This window comes from Mobula birostris, chromosome 24 (genome assembly GCF_030028105.1).
Source record: "Mobula birostris isolate sMobBir1 chromosome 24, sMobBir1.hap1, whole genome shotgun sequence".
Taxonomy (NCBI): Eukaryota; Metazoa; Chordata; class Chondrichthyes; order Myliobatiformes; family Myliobatidae; genus Mobula; species Mobula birostris.
The window spans coordinates 44,303,903-44,329,374 of record NC_092393.1 but is presented as its reverse complement, the minus strand read 5'-3'; the positions used below and the strand labels follow the sequence as shown (position 1 = coordinate 44,329,374).

Here is a 25,472-nt window from a genome sequence, read left to right as displayed (position 1 = left end):
CCCTATCGTATCCGGTACTGTCAACTGGCACAGGAGAATGTACTGACAGACCACTAAGGCTCTGTACAACTACTGCAAAGGCTCATGGGGATAGACAACAATCCAGAGACCAGCTTTTCAAATGCTTCCCTGGTGCAGTGCTGAAGGGTGAACTGTCAGTGATGTTGACGTGTTGTCAGTGAATGTGTTAAATTGCTTGGTACAGTAAACAAAGAAAATGACAAATTTTAGTTGTACCGTACATATAAGGATATATTTGGGAAAAAAAAGCATCAGCAGGCCCAGAAAGGACCCTGAGGCAAGGTCTCTGACAGTGAGGACTACAATAACCTCAAAACCAATGCAATCACTTGCGTGAACTTCCTTGCAGTTTTTAGAGGTCACAGATGCCAATGAGGACCATCTTTTACAACAACAGACTGCAGAGAGAGCGACCTGGTAAAGATTAGAGTTCAGCTCCTTACAGGCCTAGCTGATGAAGGTTTTGGTGCCACCTCCTTTGCCTTCTATTGAACACGGGAACACTTTCTTTTCAGCAGGATTTTCTCCACCATTTCTGACTACATTGTCCCAAGGGAGAGCCAACTGAAACTAGTTAGGCATGTGGTGGCTGGGAGCCCAACTGATGTTTGCCTTTTAATTTTTGAGAGCGAGCGTGAGAGAACACGCGAGAAAGAGCGAGAGAGCGAGCACGAGCAAGAAAGCAAGCGCAAGACGAGCGCGAGTGAGAGCGCAAGAGCGAGAGAGAGCGAGCAAGAAAGTGAGCGTGAGTGAGAGCGACCACAGGAGAGCGAGAGCAAGAAAGCAAGCGCGAGAGAGCGAGCGCGACTGAGTGACGAGAGAGTGAGAGAGCGAGAAAGCAAGTGCAAGAGAGCGAGCGCGAGTGAGAGCGACCACGAGCGAGAGAGCGCGCGCGCGAGAGAGAGCAAGAGCAAAAGCAAAAGCGAGAGTGTTCCAAAAAAAGAAAATATGAATCATACGTCACCCCAGACTACACTAAAGTGTACCCCTGCCTAATAGGGGTCAAAAATAATGACAGTGTTGCTCGCTGCACTGTTTGCAACAGTGACTTTTCTATTGCCCATGGTGGGTTAAGACTGCAAAAGACATGTTGAGGTGAGTTTAACAGGTGTCATTCGTTCATTAGCATAGCTAACGTTATTTAAACTAGCTGGCTAGCTGCTAAGGAGCTACTCTATTGCAGACATCCCACCTCTCCCGGAAGTTCCGGGAGTCTCCCGCAAATTGATGGTGCTACCTGCCTGAAATGAGTTTTTGCAGGGTGAGATGTCTGAATTAACATACTAGCCTGTATGTCTTTGGAATGTGGGAGGAAATCAGGGCATCCGGAGAAAACCCACGTAATTATGGGGATAACGTACAAAATCTTCACAGGGAGCGGCAGGAAATGAACCCGGGTCGGTGGCTCAGTCAAGCGTTACGCTAATGTGCTGCCCAGGTCACATGCTTGTCTGTGATCTTCCCCCACCAGTTACAGTTAGGGTTCATATCGTGTTAAGTACTTACCTGTCATTCTATGCCTTTAAAAAGCAGTCCTGAGTCAGCAGAACCACCATTTGCACTGGGCAGTTTGCAAACCAGCTGCAAAGTTAACCTGATTATAAATGTTACATACCTTATTGATTTTGTAAATCCAGCAGTAGGTGTGTGATTCACTCCACCAACCAGTGCATGGCAGTTGGGACATCCAGTAAGCATCATGGGTTTCCCACACTGTCAATCAAACAATTGCATTATTATTGATCAGCTTGACTCTGTTCACCAGAACAATGAGGCTACATTTATTAACGCGACAATCACTCATAAGCAGCCAGGAGAAAACATTACCTTGGCACATTCAAAGAAAGAGAGAGTTTGGACACTGTCAGCAATAGGTGAAAATCTTGGTTAGGGCTGTTTGACAACAATTCATTATGACAAACACAAGAAATTCTGCAGATGTTGGAAGTCCAAAGCAACACACACAAAATGCTGGAGGAACTCAGCAGGTCAAACAGCATCTATGGAAATGAATAAACAGTCAACGTTTTGGGCCGAGACTCTTCTTCAGGACTGTAAAGGAGAATGCCAGAATAAAAAAGTAGGGGGCGGCAGGGGAAGGAGGTTAGCTGTAAGGTGATAGGTGAAGACAAGTTCCCAGGAAGGATTTTTGGCTATGGTAGCAGGTCTGGGTGAGTATATGGTCGAAGAGTTGGACATTTAATACGAATTGTGGCAAAAGGGGGAAAATTCTCTCACACACACAAGCATATCAAAACCTCACACAAAACTCCCTCTCTCTCTCTCACACACACACACACACACACACACACACACACACACACACACACACAGAACCATGCATGCACAAATTGTTTCACAAATTGTTCAAATTGGATAACCTCACATAATACAGTGGCCAATTAACCTAAAAACCTTCATGTCTTTTCTCCAGGAGGAAATCTATGTGCTCACAGGCAAATCATGTAGACAGTTCACTAACACTGAACCCAGGCCATTGGTGCCTTATGGCAGCAACTTTACTAGTAAAGTTGTTTAGTAGTTTACAACTTTTACAACTAGTACTACAACCTTTCTATTGTTTATTGAGATACAGAGTGGAATAGGCCCTTCAGGCCCTTCGAGCCACGCCACCCAGCAATTCCTGGATTTAATACTAGCCTTATCACAGGAAAATTTACGATGACCAATTAATCTGCCAAACAGTCTGTCTTTGGACTGTGGGAGGAAACCAGAGCACCTGGAGGAAACCCATGTAGTCACCAGGAGAACGTACAAACTCTTTACAGGCAGTGGCGGGAATTGAACCTGGGTCGCCGGTACTGTAAAGCGCTGCGCTAACCACTACGCTACCATGCCGCTACTAAGCTTATTGAGAAGTGATGTAGTAAAGTGGGTGGGGTGCTGGACCATGAGGAGGCATTGGGGGGGGGGGGGAAGGAAAAATGAAATTCATAGGCTAGATCTATGGGTGCTGAACTAGAGCCAGCACTCTGGATATGGTGGGATGGTGATTTAGTTACTAGATTAGAAGAAAAACTAGGGTGGGTTTGATGGGAATGACGGGGGAATCTAGCAACTAATTAACTGCAAACGTCAGGAATCCAGTATTGCAATCATGCTTCAAGACATAAAAAAAGCATTTATAGGCACCTGAAACAGAGGTCCAACTGAAAACTTGTGACTGAAGAAACGGATGGTGCACATAAAGAGTACAGGAGGTCCAGCAACTCACTGACAGCCATGACATGTGTAGGCCTCTCAGTACGGTCAAGGCCCAAACCTATCATTAGGCATGAGATATTCTGACTGTAATTGGCAAGATGGATATTCAGGAAGCCATCTCTCTACACTACACATGGCTGAAAAAAATGGAGGGCCCTGTGGGAGAGAAGCGTTAGATTGATCTAGGAGTAGGTTAAAAGGTTGGCACAACATTGCGGGCTGAAGGGCCTGTACATAAAAAGTAGCAGGAGTAGGCCACCTAGCCCATTGAGGCTGCTCCGTCATTCATTAAGATCACGGCTGATCTGACCATGGACTCATCTCCACCTACCTGCTTTTTCCCCATGTACTGTGCTGTAATGTTCTGTGCTATATACACTGTAACAAATTGGTATTTGAATATTTAAATGGGTTCTGCTAGTTGGGCTGGGTTAGGGTTACCCTAATCATTTGAGTTAGGGTTCCCTCTCGTAGCCATTAGTGTCTCTTGTACGTGAAGGGTGTTCTTCAGTCTGCTCTTTTCTTCCAAGAAGGCCAGTGCCAACCCGCTCCCATCATTATAGACTATTCATTCCTTGTCAATAGTCAGAAGAGTGACATTTATGATGTGCTCCCATTATAAATATGTAATTCTGTGCATGTTCCGCACAATCTGAGGAACTCAGTGAGCCATGCAGCACTGGTGGGAGAAAATAAATGGTTGATGTTTCTGGTCAAAACCCCATGTCATGGCCGAGAGTGAGATGGCCAGGATGGAGTAATAAAAATTACCGGTCTATATTTAAATTGTAAAGATAAGCGTGTAATTATAGCTGTTAAGCCTGTAGTTGATCGTTTATTGCCTGCTTTAAAAAAAATATAAAACAACGTGTGAAGAGAAGAGACATAGATTTTCCCAGCAAGAGCTTCGATGTGGCTCATGTCAGTCGTCACTGTTATGTTTTGGATTTACATAAAACGAACTCCGAAACATAAAATTAATCAAAAAAAAACATGGAGCCAGGGATGACGCGTCTACTCCTCGTTTTACTTTACTGCAGCATGCACTTATGATGTGGTGGTGTAATAACAAATGCCATTCACATACTTTTATATACAACTCAAAATGAATTATGTAAACAACAGAACACTTCATCAAACAATATATTTACAATATTACTCAAAATAGTATTACTGAAATATTAAATAAACAACAGTCGCAACATTTGCAATTCACAAATTCTTACCAACCTGCCTCCATTGAAAGGCACTTTCCAATATTAAGGGTTCACAGCAAGGTCCTGATAAAAATGAATATTTCTCATACCTTAGAATCATCTTTCAACAAAGACAGAAACTGATAATAAAATTTACCATTGACTCCATTGCACCAGCTCAATGTTAGACCTCCAGAGGAAAAGGATCATTCTTTGCTGCTCAAGCATGTTCTCAGGGGATTGAAGATCAAGACCTCAAAACTGGCATGGTCTACTGGGCAACAGTGATCCTTGCTCTCTTATGCTTCTCAGATTTATGCTGCTTGTAACTTGCAGCTTGTGGCCATAGAGAGAAACTATTAACACAAAACTAGCATAATCTTGGGGGACTTGTTCCAGGCTAAATTCCTTAGCGCTTAGAGTGAGCTCTATGTAAATCAGGCCAAGTCGACTTACAATCATGACACTAGATGCCTAAAACTGACAACCTGGACAACTAATTTGGAGAGTGTGGTCAAATTGCAAAACAGCAACTGAGAAATTCAAATCAATAAATACTTAAGTTAGAAGTGAAAAGGTGGGATCAGGAATCGTAACCACAAGATAATAGGTTGTGGTTAAAGATTTCCCATCAAGAGAGGGGAAGTCTACCGTTGTTATCTAATCTGACCTACACATAACTCCAGGTACATAAATGCAAATCATCTAGTTCAAGGTCATTTGAGGATAGACGATAAATGTCCGCCTAGTCAGCACCTTGTGAGCAAAGTAAAAAGACCAATATACATGAAATGTAAAGGAGAAATGCTTGAATTCTTGCCCTTGATGAAATTTTACCATTAATCTCCCAAACTCTGAAAAATTCCATCCTGCTCAAGTGTGCCTTCAAGGAAGAGTACAAAGAGAAACCATGTTCCATAACCAGTCAATGTCAAGCTAATACCTAACGTGTGCCGAAGTACAGCACACATGATGTCACCATTAAATTAAAGCTACAAGTTGCAAATAATCAGTTAATATTTTAATACTGATGCAATGAAGTGACTACAGGAAATGCAAAATATTATTTGTGCAAGTTAAACATTGCTAAATTTTGTACAACATGCTAATCTTATGCAATAGATTAGCAATTGTGCAGATCCTTACCTCACCCACTGGAATTGCTTCACCACATTTACAATCTGGACAGAAACACACAAAGTGGAAGTTACTTTGGAAATGAAGCAAGAACAACAAAATTTCTTTTTGTTAAACCTTCTCTGTATGAAGCATTTTAAAAATAATTTTAAAACTGAAATACTCTGCATCTGAAAATACCTTGAATGTAAACTAGGCAAAAAAGTAGCTTGTGACTTCCTTACAAAAGCATAAAAAGCCTGCACTGTGCCTGCCCAATACCCGGCTGGTGGTGTAGTGGCATCAGTGCCGGATTTCGGGACAAAAGGTCCTGAGTTCGAATCCAGCCGGTTCCCCTGCACTCTTTCCATCCGTGCTGGGTTATGAGCTGGTGATCTCTTTGGAAACTCACCTGGCAGAAGGCAAAGGCAAACCACTGCTGTAACTTGCCTCGTACGTGGTTCCCCACTACGACAGAGAGGAAGGAAATTGTCCGCTAACCGGAGAAACTCCGGATGCGACATACCTTTTCCTGTGCCTCTCTGCAATTAGTGCCACTTCATGTGGTATGTGGAATGTTCACTTGGCAAGGTAACTGCTGAATGGTAATGAATATCAGAGAAATACCAGAGAATAGATGAGGAGATGAAGGTAGGGCAGTGGACATTGTCTGTAATGGATTATAGCAAGGCCTTGGCAAAATCCCATGTGGCAGGCTAGTCTGGAATGTTATGTAATGCCCTGGTTAAGATCTTTATTGCTAATGCTTATAAGGTATTTCATTTTGTAGCTTTCTGTAGGAGTGTGTCCCGCTGACAGTGTTAGGGTTTCAGTGAAAGGCAAGGGGTTGTGATGTTCAACTTAGGAATGCTGTGTCAGCCAATCAGGATAATGGAAGGTTCTAGAGAAAACTGGGTGGAGAGGATTCTTGATAGACACTGGTGGGGTTCAATCACAATCAAGAGAAAACCTGCAGATGCTGGACATCCAAAGCAACACACACAAAATGCTGGAGGAACTCAGCAGGCCAGGCAGCATCTATGGAAAAGGGTAGAGTCGACATTTCAGGCTGAGAACCTTCATCAGGACTGGAGAAAAAAAAGATGAGGGGTCAAGAGTAAGAAGGTGGGAGGAGGGGAGGAAGAAACACAAGATGCTAGGTGAAACCAGGAGAGAGGGAGGGGTGAAGTTGATTAGCGAAAGAGATACAGGGCTAGAGAAGGGGAGATCTGATAGGAGAGGACAGAAGGCCATGGAAGAAAGAAAAGGGGGAGGGCACCAGAGGGAGGTGATGGGCAGGTAAGGAGATAAGGTGAGAGAGGGAACTGGGAATGGGGTATGGTGAAGGAAAGGGGGCATTACCTGAAGTTCGAGAAATCTATGTTCATGCCTGTCTGTCTGTATCTTGTTTTACGGCGGTTGGCATCCAGCTTAATGGTGCATTACCGCCACCTTCTGCTCTGGTATGTGCACTAGGCATATATTCTAAATCCCTTCACCCAATTGCGTGCGCGCACACACACACACACACACACACACACTTTACCCTCCCATCTTTGACCGTCCTAGTACCCTATTCATGTTTATCCGTCATATCCTATAAAAAATCCCTGTACCCCTTAAGAACGCTAAAAATACCCGGACCTGTGCTCTCTCACCCATGCCCAGCAACCCTTTTAATGTGAATTCCTGCACCTCAACTCCCTTAGTTTAATTCTCATCATCTCCCTCTGTCTCCCATACTTCCTGCAACACAAAACTACATGTTCTACTGACTCCTCTTCCTGCCATTCCTCACACAATCCTGTCTGGTGTTTCCCTATCATTTTCAATGTTTCGTTTAATGCACAATGCCCCAGCCTTAACCTAGTCCACACAGTCTCCTTCTTCTGTTTCCACTACCTACCCTAGTACCTGCAACACTCTTTTGTATTTGATATAAATGCCTCCCTTTCCCCTCCCTGTCCCACTATGTTCATGCCATCAGGTTGAAGGAGCAACACCTTATATTCCGTCGGGTAGCCTCCAACCTAATGGCATGGACATCGATTTCTCAAACTTCTGGTAATGGCCCCCCCCCCCCACCCCCCCACCATCTCCATCACCATCTTGAAATTGTACAGGGCTTTGCATTGGAATACTCTATATAGTTTTAATGTCTGTACCCAAGGAAGGATACACTAGCTTTCATGTCAGTGCCATGTTGATTAATAAGGTTGAGATGAAGAGGCCAAGGACACTTAACTTTGACTTGAGTTCAAAAAAAAACTCAAAGGTAACCTTAAAGAGACATGCAAGATTCTGTGTTGAATTAATAAATTAGGTGCTGACAAAATGTTACCTCTTGGAGGAGAGCACAGAATTAGGTGGCACTGTGTCAAAATAAAAAAAATACTTCTTTTAAAAACTATGAGAATATAATAAGTTTGTTTTTTGTAGTGGTTTGCAGGTATTTGGAATTCTTTTCCTCAGTGTGCTGTACAATATAGGCAAGACAGAGCCATAGACCTTTGGATACAAGGGGAGGATCAGAGCAATGGAAGCTGGCCTGAGATCAGTTCTTACTAAGCGGTGAAAAGGCTTCAAAGGATGAGCTTCCTTTTATTGTGCTCTCATGCTTTTGATACGTATCATTTCATAAGAGGTTATGACAGGCACAGCAGTTGGGCACCTTCCTGCTGTGTCAACCTGCAGCCAAATGACAGTCCTTGGTCCTCTTCACGTGCCCAAGCACTCCCGCTTAACAAGCCAATGGGCCAAATGACAACTACGAAACAAACAGCAGCAACTGGTGCCCCTGCTAAGATTAAAAAATGTGGCAGTAAAGACTTTAAGGCACAAATACATTCTCTCACCATCACATTTTGGAAAAGGAGGATACACCAAGGAGAGGCAGTAATCACATCTTCAAGAAAGTCTCTCTTGTTTACTCATTTAAAAAAAAGGGCTGCTGAAGATTAAGTTGTCAGAACCAGCACAAAATCATGGTCATTGGGACAGCAGTGGATTTTGCTGTTCCTTCCACTTTTGAGATTTGGACATCCTACAAGAGGCACCTCATAGAACTGGAAGTACACCAGCTTTGTTGCTTCCACACTCTTCGGGAGGATAAGGGAGCTAAGTTAGGGTGTATTCTGGAGTTATGGCGCATAGCAAGTATTAATTTCAAGAGCAACCAGTCTTCAGATCTGAATGTGGCCTGTAGATTGAATGTAAAATGCAGCTCTTATCAGTCGTCTTCCTGGAACTGCAGATTGGGGTTGATTGCAAACCAGGAAGCACCCATTCACTTGAAGTATCTGCATATGCGTGAATGCAGCTAGAGAGACAATGCTGATTAACATTTTACCTGGGGGGTGCCTGAAGATTTACGAATCTGAAAATTATATGTAACTTGAATGAAGCACTGTCAACCCATTGAAGTAAACCATGTCATTGTAACCAGTGAAAATGTATTGAGCTACCATTGATCTTAAGGGTATGAAATTGTGATGTACTTCGAGTTTAGGAGGCATCTTCTTCCAAGAATTTCTCGAGCTTGTGTGCTGAATAAAGGCTTCTTTATCCACCAGCTGCAGTGACTCTCCGTGACTTTGTTCACAGTCATGACAATCTACATTATTGTTCGCTCCTGGCCAAAACATTTCCAGCACTGAGGTTCTAGCTGCACAGGGTCACCTCCCTTGGGGCAAGCGTTTCATCCGCCACCCTAGACTCCAAAGCAGACAAGCGATTTTGAGTTTTTTCATGGGAAAAGACTACCAGCTGTAAAGGGGAATAAGCTCCCCTGAAACTTTGCAAGGTAAATTAATTTTCAGCAAACCCACTAGTGTCCTGAAATTAATGCTAACGAGGGAGACAAGTTCCTCCTGACCATTGCATGAGCTGGCATACAACTTGAACACACTAATCATCCTTTAGTCAAAACAATTAAAGCGGATATTCCTTAGGCAATGACATTTCCGTTCACATTTGTACGCCTAATCTTTTATAGTGGGAGGTGAAAATAGGCACTTCATAAGCATAAATGTAAGAAAAGACTTCTGCACTTCATCTGTATGGAAATTTCAGATGTAGGACACTTACTGTACCACGTCAGCTTTTCACGAAACCACCTTCTAGCTTCTTTCTTAAGATCTTCAGGCATGGTGGGTATGTAAGCGTTCTAAAAATTATACAAATAAACCATCACAGTGACTTAACCATTCATCACAAACACCCTTCTCTCCTGCAGAGATTGATATAAAATCTAAGGATGAGCATAGCAGGTCTATTCTATTGAATCCCAATCTCAAGCACTCCCGGTCTAGTTGCAGGTGTAGGCCAATTGAGAAATGGTTGAAAATCTGCCTGATCTCTTTAAAGTTGGCAGAGTGTTCATGCAACATTGGGAAAATTTAATGAGTTTCATTATACTGGTCTTTGAAAAGAACTAACCATTGCTGGTAACTCAGAGAAAACAAATTTTTATCATTATTTCATTCATCTTTATTTTGTGTATGAAATGTGTTACCTCAAGTCCTGGTCACTGAAAAGGCCAGAAGGTGAATCTTACCCCACAACACACCCAACCCTCAAGTACTGGATGACAGATTGTCCCTAAAGAAATAAGGATGTCTTTGTTGACTTCTAGACCAACACCAATCTTGGACTGGGGCTGTGGGAAGGGTAGGGGCTGCTCCATGCAAGGAAAATAAAGTCATTCGGGATCAGTTACTTCCAATGACCAAATAACTTTCTTGGCAGCCATGAGATTCATGCAAAGGCAGGAAGCATTTCAACGAGCATAAAGTTGCAGCAAAGTCTACACTTCACAATGGCAGCAAGGAAGATGATGCTGTACTTAACACATTTAGTCTAGGGAAGGACAGTGTCTCTTTTGTAATGTTAATACCAAAAAATTAAGGTACAGTGGGAAAAAAAGGTACAGTGAAATCAAGAGAGAATAATGAAAAAAAATCTGAGGACTATTTCAGAACATAGACCGAGGAAAAGCTACCAAATTTATGGTAATCTTATTGTACATGCTCACAGCCCTGAAGTAGGGCATTCAGCCCTCTTTGCAATGGTTATCAAGTACCACCCTTTGCTCCCTTCCCACTGACTTGTCCTCATCAAATGGGGGTGGCATGGTAGCACAGCTGTCAGTGTGACGCTATTACAGCACCAGTGACGTGGGTTCAATTCCCACCGCTGCCTGTACATTCTCCCCGTGACCACCTGGGCTTCCTCCAGGTGCTCCGGTTTCCTCCCACCTTAAAAAGACGTATGAGGTAGTCACAAGGGTGTCATTGTACAGCACGGGCTTGTTGGGCTGCAAGCGCCTGTTACCATGCCATATCTCAAAATAGAATAAAATTAAGAAACCAAAAGGCATGTGTAAGCTTGATGGCAGTCTTAAGTGTCACTACGAAGGGCAATGAAGAGCAAAAAGCAAGGCACTGGTACAGCAACCCTTGTGTGGGGATTGAATGTCCACGGATTCCTCACCTGCATCTTTGAAGGATTGAAGGCGAGACTGCGGAGCGGAAGTGACAGAACACTACTCCCACAGAGCAAAACCAAGGCTGTGTGAACTATTATCTCAATCAGGGTGCGTCGGTGGTTCGACTGATCTGGTGTGATCCTCAACGAAGATTCTGGGCTTCCAAGTTCATTCTTCACTAAAGCAATGCAGAAATCCTTCAGGTGTGGAGCCTCTAGAAATGTACTATCCGCAATAAATTTCTGTAGCATGCTGATTGTCTGAAAGAAAACACAAACAGTTAATAAATTCATTCTAAAGTGGACCATAGTGCATTTCCTGTTTATCAAGTAGACCACTGATTTTTAAATTAAAGGTGAGTGACGAAAATTCCAATTTTATCTGCAAATTAAAGATGCACACCTCCATCCTGTCTACACAGAATCAGCATCAGCCTGACTAGGGCGTTTTAGGATTATCCCAAGTCATATTTTCATTTGGAATCAGAAATTCAAACAGCATCCTGAAATAAGATGTCTTTTTTAATATTGGTGTTATTTTGAATATTTAGCTCAGAAATGTGGAATGCAGAGAAATATGAGCATTCTAGCTTTGATGGTGCCATGGTGCAGAGATGGGCTAACTTTGCAGTGAAATGCTGACAGCTTTGTGGGGAGCCTCAGGCAAGAAAACCTGGACTTACCCTAATTCAAACAGGCCAATGTACATTTGAGTTCTGGAAAAGCATGAATGGAACAGCTGTATTAGCCTATGAACCCAAATGAAGATTATACAGCTGTGAAGAAGAAAGGTAAAAATAAGACAGTTCACAGTTTTTTTTTATTGTCTAAGATTGTTTTATTTAGTTTTATAACTAAAACTAAATCCTAGTGTCCTAGTGTCTGAGTCCACTAAGCAAGTGGTGCTGCTGGAGCTGACAGTCCCATGGGAAGATAGCTTGGAAGAGGCCTTTGAAAGGAAGCTCTCCAAGTACGCAGGACTGGTCAGCAACTGTCAGCAGGCTGGATGGGGAGCGAGATGTCTCCCAGTGGAGGTTGGTTGTAGGGGATTCACAGCCCGTTTCTTAGTTAGAGCCTTCAGCATTTTGGGCATCGAGAGAGAGAGGAAGAGGAGAGCCATACCACCGATGCGGCAGAGAGGGCCTCAAGATGACTGTGGCTCAAAAGAGGGGAGCCATGGAGTCATAAGTAGCTAGCCATCTGGACACAAGCTGGGGTCTGATCAGCCCCGGCTGGGTCACCTGGAGGAGGTTGTATGATGTTGAAAGACCCGAAACACCTGATGATTCCAGGAACATCACTGAAGATGTGTCCAGAAGCATCAGTAGATGTATGTACACAACATATTTTTAAGTTTGCCATAATTTTAACATTTAATTTTAATGTTTTTTGACTGTATCAGACTATTGGAAGCTTTGAAAAATCTTGATAGCTTTAACAAACAGCAGAGCCTGGGACTTAGACTTGCTGTCTTTTAAAGATTACTTCAATCATATATGGGCAGCTTGTTCTGGCTGTCAGCGAGGCAAGATACTGTCAAGCAGGATGTCAGCCAACAAGTTCATCTCCATGGATACAGGCAAGGTAAACAAGGAGAAATTGGGACTCTTAGTGGTGGTCTGCATTCAACAAGATTTTGACCATTACCTTTGCTAAAATGGTACAGTGGCCTTTCGCCTTCATAAAACTTCAATGGCACAGTATTTTAGATGGACATCCATAATATGAAGCAGGGCCTCTGCTACCAGGGTGCATAACTGAGCATTAAGTTTGTATTCTATGGTGTCTGATTCCCATTCCATAAATAAAAGTGAAAAAGAGCATTTTGGTTTTATCTAATACTTCTTGAACTGCCTCTCAGGAAGTATAAGAGTAAGCAGACAACGAGCACTTCCGTTAAAATTAGCTCTTGCATGTGCACCTGTTGAAAACTGAAATAAGTGACTGTTTCTACTTTGTTTAACAAAATTGCCTATATTGCAGTTTGCTGTTGTTTTATTAAATAAGAGATTTCAGCCAGCTAGGAAACATATGTGGCAGAAACATATTATTGAAGGTCGGGAATCCCATGTGGCTCATTGGTAATGATTCTTACCGTTGGTTTACAGTGCAGGCTGAGATCTTCCACTGCAAATGAACACGTTACTTCACGAAATAATGCCAAGGCCAGGTAAACCCGATGATGACTTGAAGAGCATTTCAGACCCTTTGAGGAACAAAATGGTTTTAAAAAAATAGTAAAAATGTGGGTTTATAAAACATTAAAGGTACAAAAATGTTCTATAAGGAAAGAGTGCCTTAAGAAATGGGAGCTCCCTGCAACAACCTTTATCTTGTCTGTGACAATATTCATGTGGCACCTTGCGACTGCCTCAGTGGTTGCATCACGGATGGCTTTGTATGACTGCCCGCACAGTATATAGCGATCCAGTTGTACCCCACGAGAATGCTGGAAGAAATGGCCAACTTGCATGTCAGTGCACAAAGCAATACATAACAGATAGAAAAAGAGAAAATGCTGATTGAAACTACTGGAACCTTAATTTTCTTTCTCCCTGCATAGGTGCTGGCTGATGATGATTTCCAGCACTTGCCGTTTAAATTTCAGGTTTTCAGCATTTTTCATTTGTAAAGGAAGAACCTAGTTTTCCATTGGGCACTAGGCAACAAGAACTTGGCAGATGAGTGGCACATGCCATCAGAAACAGGAACAGGAGTAGGTCAATTGACCCATGAGCCTGCTAGACAGATACTCTAATACAAACCTGGTACTTGCCACAGTAAGCCGAATGGCCACCTTGCGGGCATTTTACAGATGGACAGCGCCCAGCCAGGCCATTGCATCTCTGCCAACCCTTCCCCTAGCTCATAACCTTTCAAAGTTTACTTCCACACATTTTTACCAATTTCTTTAATGAAGCTTCAATACGTTTCCAGCACCCCCACTGGGAGATAGTTCCACGTCTAGCTCTGTGTTTTTTTTGGGGGGAATGATCTGAGAGCCATTGCTTCAAGAAATATGTAAAATTTAATATGCCATTGAAAGCGTCTTTCTGCTTCACTTTCTGTTGAGGGAATTTTTGTAAAAGAAATCGCATAAAAACAGCATGTAGAGAGCAACTATAAATTCTCTGATTGAAAGAGTGATAGGATGAGCTGGAAAAGTGATTAACAGGGTTGATCTTACAGAAGGTAAGTATGAGATCAATAGGCCAAATGGGCTCCTGCAATGATTCAATGAATTTAAGGGTTATGAAAGATACAACAAAATAACTCTTCCACATTAAAGATTAATTTGAAAAGGTGCATGTGAAGAATTACAGATGTTTCTTTGATTAATCAAATCAATTGTGAGATATTGCCTAATTTGTAGATGTTAGGAAGTCCCTTCAAATCCATAAAATGTCCTACCTGTTTTTCAATAATCTGGTCTGGAAATGACCAGTGATACTCTTGAAGCTGTGATAAAGATTGAACAAAATCCATTCCATACTGATCATACACTTCCCTCATCAAATAAACTCGGTACCAGTCATTGTCGGAATGCAAACAAATCATTTTCATATGTTGGAAGAAATTTTCCTTTGTGGCCTTGTGCATTATGTCTGCAAATACAAACTTATAAAAATTACTAAGTAAATTCACATATTGCTGGAGAACAACTGTGCTTAAAGTGTGTGTCTAAGCAAGCTGTTTCCCATTTGTTAACAGTTAATAGGTTAACACTGTGGAATAGTTAACAAAAAGCAGAGGAATAAGACAATAAGATATAAGAGCATAATTAGGCCACTCGGACCATCAAGTCTGCTCTGCCATTTCATCATGACTGATCCAGTTTTCCCTCTCAGACCTAATCTCCTGCCTTCTCTCTGTATCCCTTCATGCCCTGCCTAATCAAGAATCCAACAACCTCTGCCTTTAAATATACCCAATGACTTGCCTTCCACAGCCCGCTGTGGCTACATATTCCACAGATTCACCACTCTGGCTAAATAAATTCCTCCCCATCTCCATTTTAAGAGGATGCCCCTCTATTCTGAGGCTGTGTCCTCTGGTCTTAGACTCCCCCACCATAGGAAACATCCTCTCTACATCCACTCTATTGAGGCCTTTCCCTATTCGATAGGTTTCAATGAGGTCACCCCTCATTCTTCTGAATTCCAGAGAGTACAGGCCCAGAGCCATCGACCACTCTTCATATAACAAGCCTTACAATCGTGGAATCGTAAGATGCTCACTAACTCATTAATCATCATAGCCAGTGAGCTGTAACTGTGACACTCAGCTCTGTATTAGTATACATGGGATCCAGCCCCACTCCAGGGGTTTTTAGTGCAGACATCAGAATAATGCACAGCAGTGCTAACAGAATGCTGTATCCAGGCACAGCTTTTATACAGATTCCCACAGGATGTACGACACATGCCTGGCTATGAGCATTGGCCGATTTCACCCTGTTTAAAGCTACAGAGCACCTTTGAGAGAGGCTAGGGGCAGCAGAGCATTGAGATCCTTTTGGCCACAGAGCATCTTATATCGGCGGAGAGCATGCAATGACTAAAAGTTGGCCTTGAGTACTTTACCTTTCCTGTTGCACGATTCATACATCAGCTGAGCTGTAAGGCTGAAGCAGAAGCGTAGCCTGGCAGCGTTCTGCAGGTATTCAATGGCATTTTCTTCACAAGTGGCAACTTGCTGCCGAGCAAACCGACTGGCAAAGCCACAATTCTGTTTGAGGAGTTCGCCACTGTCAAGTCCTCCATGATGCTCAAAGTGGGCATACACCGAGTCCTTAAAGGCAAAATACAGTCTCAGACGCCTGGCCAATTTAAATGATACTGTCAGCAAGATTTTGGAGTGAAAGAGCTCAAATGGCTCCTGTTTACCTCAAAGCATCTGATGAACAGAAGGTAGACTTCCTTCAGGTGATCTTTTGAGAATATCTTCTCCTCCAGGTTTGAAAGGTATGTCTGCAGGAAGTCTTTCACCTTATCAAAACTATTGAGAAATGTAGAATTTATAACATCCTGAGTCTTTATTGCAACCTTATTAAATGTATTTACACATATATCTGCTATAGTTGCATTTATACACAAGATTTCTCATCAAAGAGTTGATGCTTCGGGCTGAGACCCTTCATCGGGTACTCAGCCAGAAACATCAACACTTTTCCCCTTCATAGCTGATTCCTGACCTGCCGGGTTCCTCCGGCGTTTTGTATGTGTTACTCTGGGAATCCAGCATCTGTAGAATCTCATCTAATGTTTAATTGATTCACCTTTACTTTATTCAATTTATCTCATCACCTACATTAATCAAAGCTATGTTCAATCAACAGCAGTACGGCCATGAGCATAATGCAAAGTGATTCAGTATACTCTCACTGAAGAGTTTTCAAAAAGCTAATTTCGCTGCAGAAATAAGGTGAATTTTCTCAGAACAATTTATGAGCTTGCAAAGTGTCGCAAATCACTTTTAAATATTCGGAGTGCTAACAATGAATCTCACAACATTACCCTCATATTGCTCTCAGATGGCAGATGTGATATCATGAACAACACAGTGGGCTTGGAGACAGAAGCCAATTTCATGCACAATGAATTCTACAATGTCAGTTAAACTGCTCTGTCTCTGCCCCTGATCCACTCAGCATCTAACCACCAATTCTTTCCCCTCCTCCATCCACTCCACCTGCATTTCCTCTCCTACACACTCCCGCCTGAAAGTCGACTGCTCAGTTCCCACCACAGATGCTACCTGATCCACCGAGACCCTCCAGCATTTTGTGTGTGTTCCTTCCATGAGATTCTCTCCACCCACAGTTCTCAACTGCCCACCGCACCTCCCTTTACTTGGTTTCTATGCTTCACTCCCTTTCCCATTGGATTCTACTGGCTGCATCTCCCAGCCTGTCACTACTCCCAATCTTCCTTCCTCCACCTGCCTATCAACCTTACGCACCTGGACCCCCCCAATCACTGGGCAGCTCTTGCTCCACCCATCCCCTCATCTCTTTATATTGGCTGTGTCCTCTTTGCCTTTCAGCCCATTCGAGAGGCCTCAAGCCTAAGTGTTGGCTGTCTACTTTCCTCCATTGATGCTGCCCAACCCACTGAGATCCTCCAGCACATGGTCTGTTGGCATACAAAATATTTGCTGATCAGGGGATAAAATTCTAATACATCTTAGAAAGAATTTTTATTTGTACCACATGTTGTGTGGAAGTCAAGGTAAGGCAAGGATTGCCTGGGTCGTACGGCCAGTGATGTTGTGGGGATGGAACTGGACTCTCTGACGGTGGTGTCTGAAAAGAGGATGCTGTCCCAGTTGCATGCCATCTTGGACAATGTCTTCCATCCGCTACATAATGTACTGGGTGGGCACAGAAGTACATTCAACCAGAGACTCATTCCACCGAGATGCAGCACTGAGCATCATAGGGAAGTCATTCCTGCCTGTGGCTATCAAACTTTACAACTCCTCCCTTGGAGGGTCAGACACCCTGAGCCAATGGGCTGGTCCTGGCCTTATTTCCATCTGGCATAATTTAAATATTATTATTTAATTATTTATGGTTTTATATTGCTATATTTATACTCTATTCATGGTTGGTGCAACTGTAACAAAACCCAATTTCCCTCCGGATCAATAAAGTATGTCTAGCTATCTATCTGAAATCAAGCGAGACCTTTGAAGTGAGACGGCCAGAGACACCATTGCTTGCTACAGATGAGATAGTGTGTAGTTGTACCAGATGGTTGAGGCCTCTATGTGAGACTTCTCCAGAAACATCTTCCTAAAAAATAGCTTCCTTTAACATAATAGTGGGTAGGCAAAATCACAGAAGGATGTGAAAGATACTCAACAACTAGGGCTTTATTGCCTTTACTAACTCCAAAATATCATTGGTGTCCGCTTAAAGTTTCGATTGACTTTAACATCATTATTGTGAATACCGTTTGATCTTGCGAGTCAGGAATTTAAACATATCCAATTTACAATATCCGTAGCTGATAAGCCAATTCCGTATTGGTATCGCAGTTTTCTTTTCAGGCTTCGGAACAGTCCGTGTGGCAGGGGTCCATGCTGTTCTTCTTCAGCACAAGTAAGACAAGAAGAATGGTCGAGTAGCAAGTGTGCACGCATTCTGGGCCCAGTTACTTTAGTTATTTTATAATTGGCGATGACAGTTACTTCGACAGTGTCACTTAGGACACATGTTTTCTCATTCAACGTTTCTTTCTGGATTCCCTGCTGATTCTCTTAAACCCAAAAAAAGTTTTTGAAAAAGCAATTTGAGAAAAATTGGCAGGTAATTTGCCCATCACAAGCTCCAGCAAAGTGCAACAAGATGACAATTACATAACATGTTTTAGTGATGCTAAAATACGGACAAAATACTGGCCCATAAGAACAAACTCTTCCTTTAAAATAATGTACTTGGTCTGCTTTCCTTTTAACCTAGATGTTAGTAAAGGCAAAGCTTTCCCCACACCAAGTTGCCTTTTTGGCATTTCTGGGGCCCCTCAATGTTAAAATTGCCAAGGAGGTGGGAATGCAGTAGGGGCAAATGAAGCGAGGGGAGAGGAAGAAAAATCTTCCTTTACTGACTCCATATTAGCCCAGGTGAACAGGAGTCAACTTGCATTTGCATTAGCAGCTTCTTGTGGCACCTTTAATGCCAGGATCGATCAGGAAAAATTGACCAAAGCTCTGGTTAATCCCAGGTGGGGGAGTGGGTGTTACAGGGGGGAAGAATTGGTGGTTGTAAATTAAAGTCCTTGTAAACATCAACACTTGTTTCCAGCAGGTAGCCAAGAACATGTATTTGTGAGGTGTTAACTTGAGAATGTTACACTTTTGGGGACAATGAGATGCATCAGGAAAATTACCTCTTCCAAAAAAGACCATGTGAAGTCCTATGAGATTTCAAGAAGATAATTTCTGTTTTTTTTAAAAGGTAGATTTTGTCTAACCCTTATGTTATATACAATGTTAGACTGTGCCCCACTCTGCTTCAGTGGAAGTGAAGACTTGCTTGGAGTTTAGTATTTCACAATGAACATTTCCCAGTCTGTTCCCGCGCCATAAGCTTAACAGCATCACTCACCCTCTGTTAGACTCACAGACGTACTCATTTGATTTAATGTCAAGTCAAGTCACAGTTTTAGCTATTTTCTCACTTCTGTTCTTGCTCATCTCCTGTCTGCATCTCTCGCAGACAGATCAGTTGTGACTAATAAATTTTCACCCTATTAGACTGCATCGTCTAACCTCGCATCATGCAATCTGTTTTGGTCCCCACTCCCAAACATTCACCCTGTTTGCTCCAGTTCTCGTTCTCTGAAATTTAACACACATGCAATTTCTACCTTTTTCCTTGTTTCTATGCAAAGTATCAAAATGAAACCTTAACTCAAGCAACACACACAAAATGCCGGAGAAACTCAGCAGGCTGGGCAGCAATCTACGGAAAGGAATACAGTTGGTGTTTCAGGCCGAGACCCTTCATCAGGGCTAGAGAAAAAAAGATGAGGAGTTGAGTTAAAAGGTTGGGGGATGGGAGGGAGAACTACAAGGTGAGAGGTGAAACCCGGAAGGGAGAAGGTTGAAGTAAAGATCTGGGAAGTTGAATGGTGAAAGAGGTACAGGGCTGGAGAAGGGAGAATCTAATAGGAGAGGACAGAAGGCCATGGAAGAAAGAAAAGGGGGAGGAGCACCAGAGAGAGGCCTTATCGCAGCAGTAGAGGAGGCCGTGGTTCGAGAAATCGATGTTCATGCCATCAGGTTGGAGGCTCCCCAGCGGAATACAAGGTGTTGTTCCTCCTGGTTCTGGGCCTGTCGCAATGAGGTCACACTCAGGCAAGAGGAGAAACACCTTATATTCTCTTTCTTACTCAACCAATGCTGCTTAATCTGATGAACATTTCCAGCATTTGTCATATTCACTTCAGTCCCAGCACCTTCAATAACTTTTTTGCTTTTGTTTAGACATTTAATTTTCCTTACCTGTAATGCATTAAAAGCTTCAGTAAAACAGAACGTATCACAGGATTGATGTCCACGCACTCAGAGAACGGGGTTAAAGTTCGAGTCATGTAGAGGTGGCCTAATTTTAGAAAATAATCTTTAGTATAAGGTACAGATTTACATTTTAATTTTATGGTTGACCGATATAAAACCTACAATAGCAAACCTAATCAGCGCAATTCAAATATGGTAGCTTAACAATTAACAAAGAAAACTAAAATTGGAGCACAGAATTACAGTATTGTGCAAAAGTCTTAGGTATATATATAGTGCCTAAGTCTTTTGCATAGTACTATACATTGGTTAAAATAGGAAGATGGTTGGGAAACAGAAGTAAGGGGTCTTAGCTTAGTAGTATCAAGTATTATTTAGTAACTAGAAAGATATAATATACTATAATATACAGTACTGAGCAAAAGTCTAGCTCAGGCTAGCTATATAGCACCCCAGCTATACATCTACACAGAAGACTTTTGCACAGTACTGTATGTCATGTGCCAGTCTATATTTTATGTAAATTTTTCATAATGGGATGCGTAATAAGAACAAACGGATCTGCTGCCTGGCAGTGGACAGCTTTGTGAAGGAGATTTGCTTTCAGAAGCACAAGAGCCTACAGAGGACAGTAAAAACTGTGAGAAGATCACCGGGGCCTCCCTCCGTCTATTTGTGACATTACTGGGGGCATTATAGCTGAAAGGCCTACAGCATTGTAGAGTACCCCTACCACCCATTTTGCATTTTCTTTGACCCACTACCACCAGGAAGGAGGTACAGGTGCACCAGGACCAGGACTGCCAGAATGGGTAACAGCTTCTTCCCCCCAGGCTGTCAGACTAATGAACACCCTGCAACCAGCATCACTAGGACAGTGAGCTGTTTATTGTTTACCTTTTACCTGTGCTGCACAGCATGTACCAAGGTAGAACGAAAGCAATAACAATGCAGAATAAAGTGTAAAAGCTACCAAAAAAGTACCATGCAGGTAAACGATAAAGTGTAAGATCTTAGCAAAGTATATTTACATTTTGAATTTTATTAACTTATTTGTAATAATATTTTATGTGCTGTGTATGATACACAGTATTAATGTGTAACTTTGTGATTAGAGTTATAGAAAATAAATCAAAACCTAGCTCGCTAAACCCTGACTGTGATCAAAATACTGTCCATGTCCATAACACTCCTTACACTCAGCCAAGTTTCCTTCAGCATCTCAGCTAATTTGTGGAGAAAGTGGCAGAGGTAGCCAGACACAAAATAAACCAAGATCATGAATTCGTTGTTTTCACTTTAGCAACTATTGATTGGCATTTCAACCTGTCTATTGTCAGTTTTTCAAATGCTGCAATGGTTCTGCAAACGTAATGCAGGGATTAGGAACATGGTCTGCACCACTGCCGTGAGCTGATGCCAAAAGAATTGAATTTATTACAAAATATGGCCAGCCTACATGTTCAGGTATCTCTAATTCCAAGTACATCACTTAAGACAGAGCAGGTCTCACCAGTCAGAATTGATGGAATCCTGAATAACTGGTGTGGATTATGCTTTTATATGTGCTTGACAGCAAGGGAAACTTTCGATAGGTTAAGTGAGTGGGCAAGGGTCTGGCAGATGGAGTGCAATGTTGGTAAGTTCGAGGTCATCAAAAAATGAAAGAGCAGATTATTATTTAAAAAGTAAAAAATTGCAGAATGCTGCTGTGCAGAGGGACCTGGGAGTGCTTGTACATGAATCACAAAAGGCTGGCTTGCAGGTGCAGCAGGCTATCAAGAAAGCAAATGGAATGTTGGCCTTCATTGCTAAAGGGATTGCATTTAAGAGCAGGGAGGTTACGCTGCAATTGTACAGGGTACTGGTGATGCCGCACCTGCAGTACTGTGTGCAGTTCTGGTCTCCATACTTGAGGAAGGATATACTGGGTTTGGAGACGGTGCAGAGGAGATTCACCAGGTTGACTCCAGAGATGAGGGGAGATTGAGTCGCCTGGGACTGTACTCGCTGGAGTTCAGAAGAATGAGAGGAGATCTTATAGAAACATATAAAATTATGAAAGGGATAGATAAGGTAGAGACAGGAAAGTTGTTTCCACTGGTAGGTGAGACTGAACTAGGGGGCATAGCCACATGACTCGGGGAGTAGATTTAGGACGGAGATGAGGAGAAAATGTTTTTCCCAGAGAATTCTCTGCCCAATGAAGCAATGGAGGCTACCTCAGTAAATATATTTAAGATAAGATTGGATAGAGTTTTGCACAGTAAGGGAATGAAGGGTTATGGGAAAAAGGCAGGTAGGTGGAGATGAGTCCATGGTCAGATCAGCCATGATCTTATTGAATGGCGGTGCAGGCTCGGCAGGCCAGGTAGCCGACTCCTGCTCCTATTTTTTACGTTCTAATGAACTGGACAAGAGGCAACAAGTGGACTGGGCAGAAGGAGCAGGTAAGGGTCATGGGCTCAATTTGTTTATTTATATACACATATCAAGAAACAAAGGAAGAAACACATTTTGCAGATGTTTGATGACTGACTAGTTTTGTTTATGCTCTATTAACTAATTCAACCACATTATAGTGCGTGATCTCAGGAGTTTCTGTGAAAGCTACTGATGTCCACAATTGAACCCTTTAAGCGCTTTGTAGGAACACACACAAAATGCTGGAGGAGAACTCAGCAGGCCGGGCAGCATCTATGGAGGAGAATGAACAGTCGACATTTCGGGCCGCAACTCTTCAAGACGGGAAAGGAAAGGGGAAGAAGCCACAACAAGAAGGTGGGGTGAAGGGAATCTGTACAAACTGGCAGATAGTAAATGAAACCAGGTGACGGAGTAGGCAGTGGGGTGGAAGTGAGCGGCTGGGAGGTGATAGGTGGGAAAGGTAAAAGGCTCAGCCTTCACCTCTTCCATCTATCGCCTCCCAGCTTCTCACTTCATTTCCCCTCACCTGGTTTCACCCATCATCTGTCAGCTTGTACTCTCTTCCCTTCCCCCCCCCACCTTATTCTGGTTTCTTCCTTTTCCTTTCCAGCCCTCATGAAGGGTCTTGGTCCAAAATATTGACTGTTTATTCTCGTCCATAGATGCTGCCTGACCTGCTGAGTTCCTTTAGCATTTTGTGTGTAAGTTGCTTTGGATTTCTTGGGTTTAAGAAGTACTTTGTAAGCCCAGGGCCGAAGGAGTTTGTTGAAGTCACCGATACAAACCTCCAGGTGCCTCCCTGACTGCAATTAGTAATGACAGCAACAACTCAATCACTTCATCACATGGAGGAGAGTCTTCACTGAAGCAAAATCTGGAAACGACCTCCATGAAAAACATATTGCACCGCTGACGGAAGTCATTGTGCTTTTTTAAAGCCATCCTTTAAAATTAAGAGCAAAACAATATATTTTAGAGATAACTAAATACATAGTATCATAAAGCCCATAAACTTTGCCATTCCCCCTTTCGCTACATAAACGTATGCACTCCTAGTTCAAAGGGAAACCAGCACCTATCTATATTGACAATGTTCTCAGTGCGGTCTATATTCTGAAGCTGCAGTCCATCCTAGACTTTACTCTGCTAACCTGGCAATGTACAATCAGTGGCCACTTTATTAGGTACACCTGTACACCTGCTTGTTACTGCAAATATCTAACCAGCCAATCACGTGGCAGCAACTCATGCAGACATGGTCAAGGGGTTCAGTTGCTGTTCAGACCAAACATCAGAATCGGGAGCAAATGTGATTTAAGTGACTTTGACCATGGAATAATCATTGGTATGAGTACCTCAGAAACTGCTGATCTCCTGGGATTTTCACCCATAACAGTCTCTGGAGATTGATGTTGTGGTGTTCACTGAGCTTAGCAATTAACTGCTACGCTCAGCGGACTCTGCAACATCAGATGCCTCAACCTGAGCTACCAATATTCCTAGTCCCTGCACTTTACAACGAATGGTGCGAAAAACAAAAAAAAAATCCAGCGAGCAGCGGTTCTGTGGGTGAAAATGCCTTGTTAATGAGAGAGGTCAGATGTGAATCGCCAAGCCAGGAGCATAGGTTCAAGTTGATAGAGAAAAAATCAGAATCAAGTCTAATATAAAATTCATGAAATTTGTTGTTTTGTGGCAGCAGTAGTACATTGTAATATATAATTATAAGAAAGCCATAATTTGCAATATATATATAGTACTGCAGAGGAAAAAAAACGTGAGGAATGTTCAAGGGTTCAATGTCCATTCAGAAATCAGATAGTGGAGGGGAAGAAGCTGTTCCTGAAACGTTGATCATGCATTGTGCTCCTGTGCCTTCTCCTTGATGGTAGCAATCAGAAGAAGATAGGAAGATGACAGTAAGTCAAATAACCACACATTACAACAGTGGTGTACAGAAGAGCATTTCCCATTGAACCTTTAAGTGGATGAGCTGCAGCAGCAGAAGACCACGAACGTGCAGAAATACACCGTGGCCACTTTATTAGGTAACTGCCATACCTAATAAAGTGGTCACTGAGTGTATTTCTACCCTAGTCAATACTTTAAAAGTAATTCAACTGAGGGAAAATTTCTGCAACTGGATTACAGAGAGTGAAACTCACTTCAGCTGAATGGAGACTTGGACTTTATGGGAACCAGGCACATCTTCCCGACACTTTGGGCAAAATGCTTGAACTGTAAGTGAGCGCTCCAGACATTCAATACAAAAGCTATGGCCACAGGGTAGGCAGGCTGGATCGTTCAGCACACCAAGACAGACCGGACATTCTTTGATGCCAAATCTGAAAAAGAACAACACAGCCAAAAATTACTTAGACATTGTAATCAATAGCTTTCTCATTTAGCTGTTCTATGCTCTACTCCAACAGTAGAGATCACTCCCATTCAACATCTTTTTTTTAAAAAAAAGTTGTTTTGAGTTTGCTGTGATTCATGAAAACAGAATTATTTGTCTTTTTTCTTATATAAAATCTCTTTCTATCTTTGGTGTCAGGTAAAGAAGTGGCCTGCACAACCGAATCCTGCAGTCTTAACCTGTGAGCAACATCAACTGGCTGATTTGGAAGCATATTACTGCATATTCTGCCACACTGATATAACAAACACAAGAAAATCAACAGATGCTGGAAATCCAAAGCAACACGCACAGTGCTAGAGGGACTCTGTAGGTCAGGTAGCATCTATGGAAAAGAGCAGACAGTCGCTTTTCAGGCCAAGACACTTCATCAGGACCTGAAAAAGGGTCTTAGCATGACACATTGTCTGTACACTTTTCCATAGACACTGTCTGACCTGCTAAGTTCCTCCAGCATTTGGTGTGTGAAGCTGCTGTATTATTTTCAGGATCTTTGTTTCAGATGCAAAAAAAAGTTAACTATTTAAGATCACAGTATCTGGCAGGTATCACAGCATTGC

At 42.5% G+C, this 25,472-nt stretch overlaps 1 protein-coding gene across 5 annotated transcripts in view; it reads right to left on the bottom strand.

The window, feature by feature from the left end:
- LOC140187284 (E3 ubiquitin-protein ligase rnf213-alpha-like) overlaps positions 1-25,472 on the bottom strand; it is a 177,529-nt gene that overhangs the window by 41,173 nt on the left and 110,884 nt on the right. For all 5 annotated transcript variants that reach the window (XM_072242436.1, XM_072242438.1, XM_072242440.1 and 2 more), the window contains 12 exons: positions 24,659-24,838; positions 23,279-23,436; positions 20,052-20,151; positions 15,929-16,040; positions 15,626-15,833; positions 14,454-14,647; positions 13,369-13,491; positions 13,138-13,248; positions 11,049-11,303; positions 9,645-9,723; positions 5,589-5,623; positions 1,637-1,734 (listed from right to left, as the gene is read on the bottom strand). In XM_072242436.1, coding sequence (XP_072098537.1) covers positions 1,637-1,734; positions 5,589-5,623; positions 9,645-9,723; positions 11,049-11,303; positions 13,138-13,248; positions 13,369-13,491; positions 14,454-14,647; positions 15,626-15,833; positions 15,929-16,040; positions 20,052-20,151; positions 23,279-23,436; positions 24,659-24,838 — 1,653 coding nt within the window. The remainder of the gene's footprint in view (positions 1-1,636; positions 1,735-5,588; positions 5,624-9,644; positions 9,724-11,048; positions 11,304-13,137; positions 13,249-13,368; positions 13,492-14,453; positions 14,648-15,625; positions 15,834-15,928; positions 16,041-20,051; positions 20,152-23,278; positions 23,437-24,658; positions 24,839-25,472) is intronic.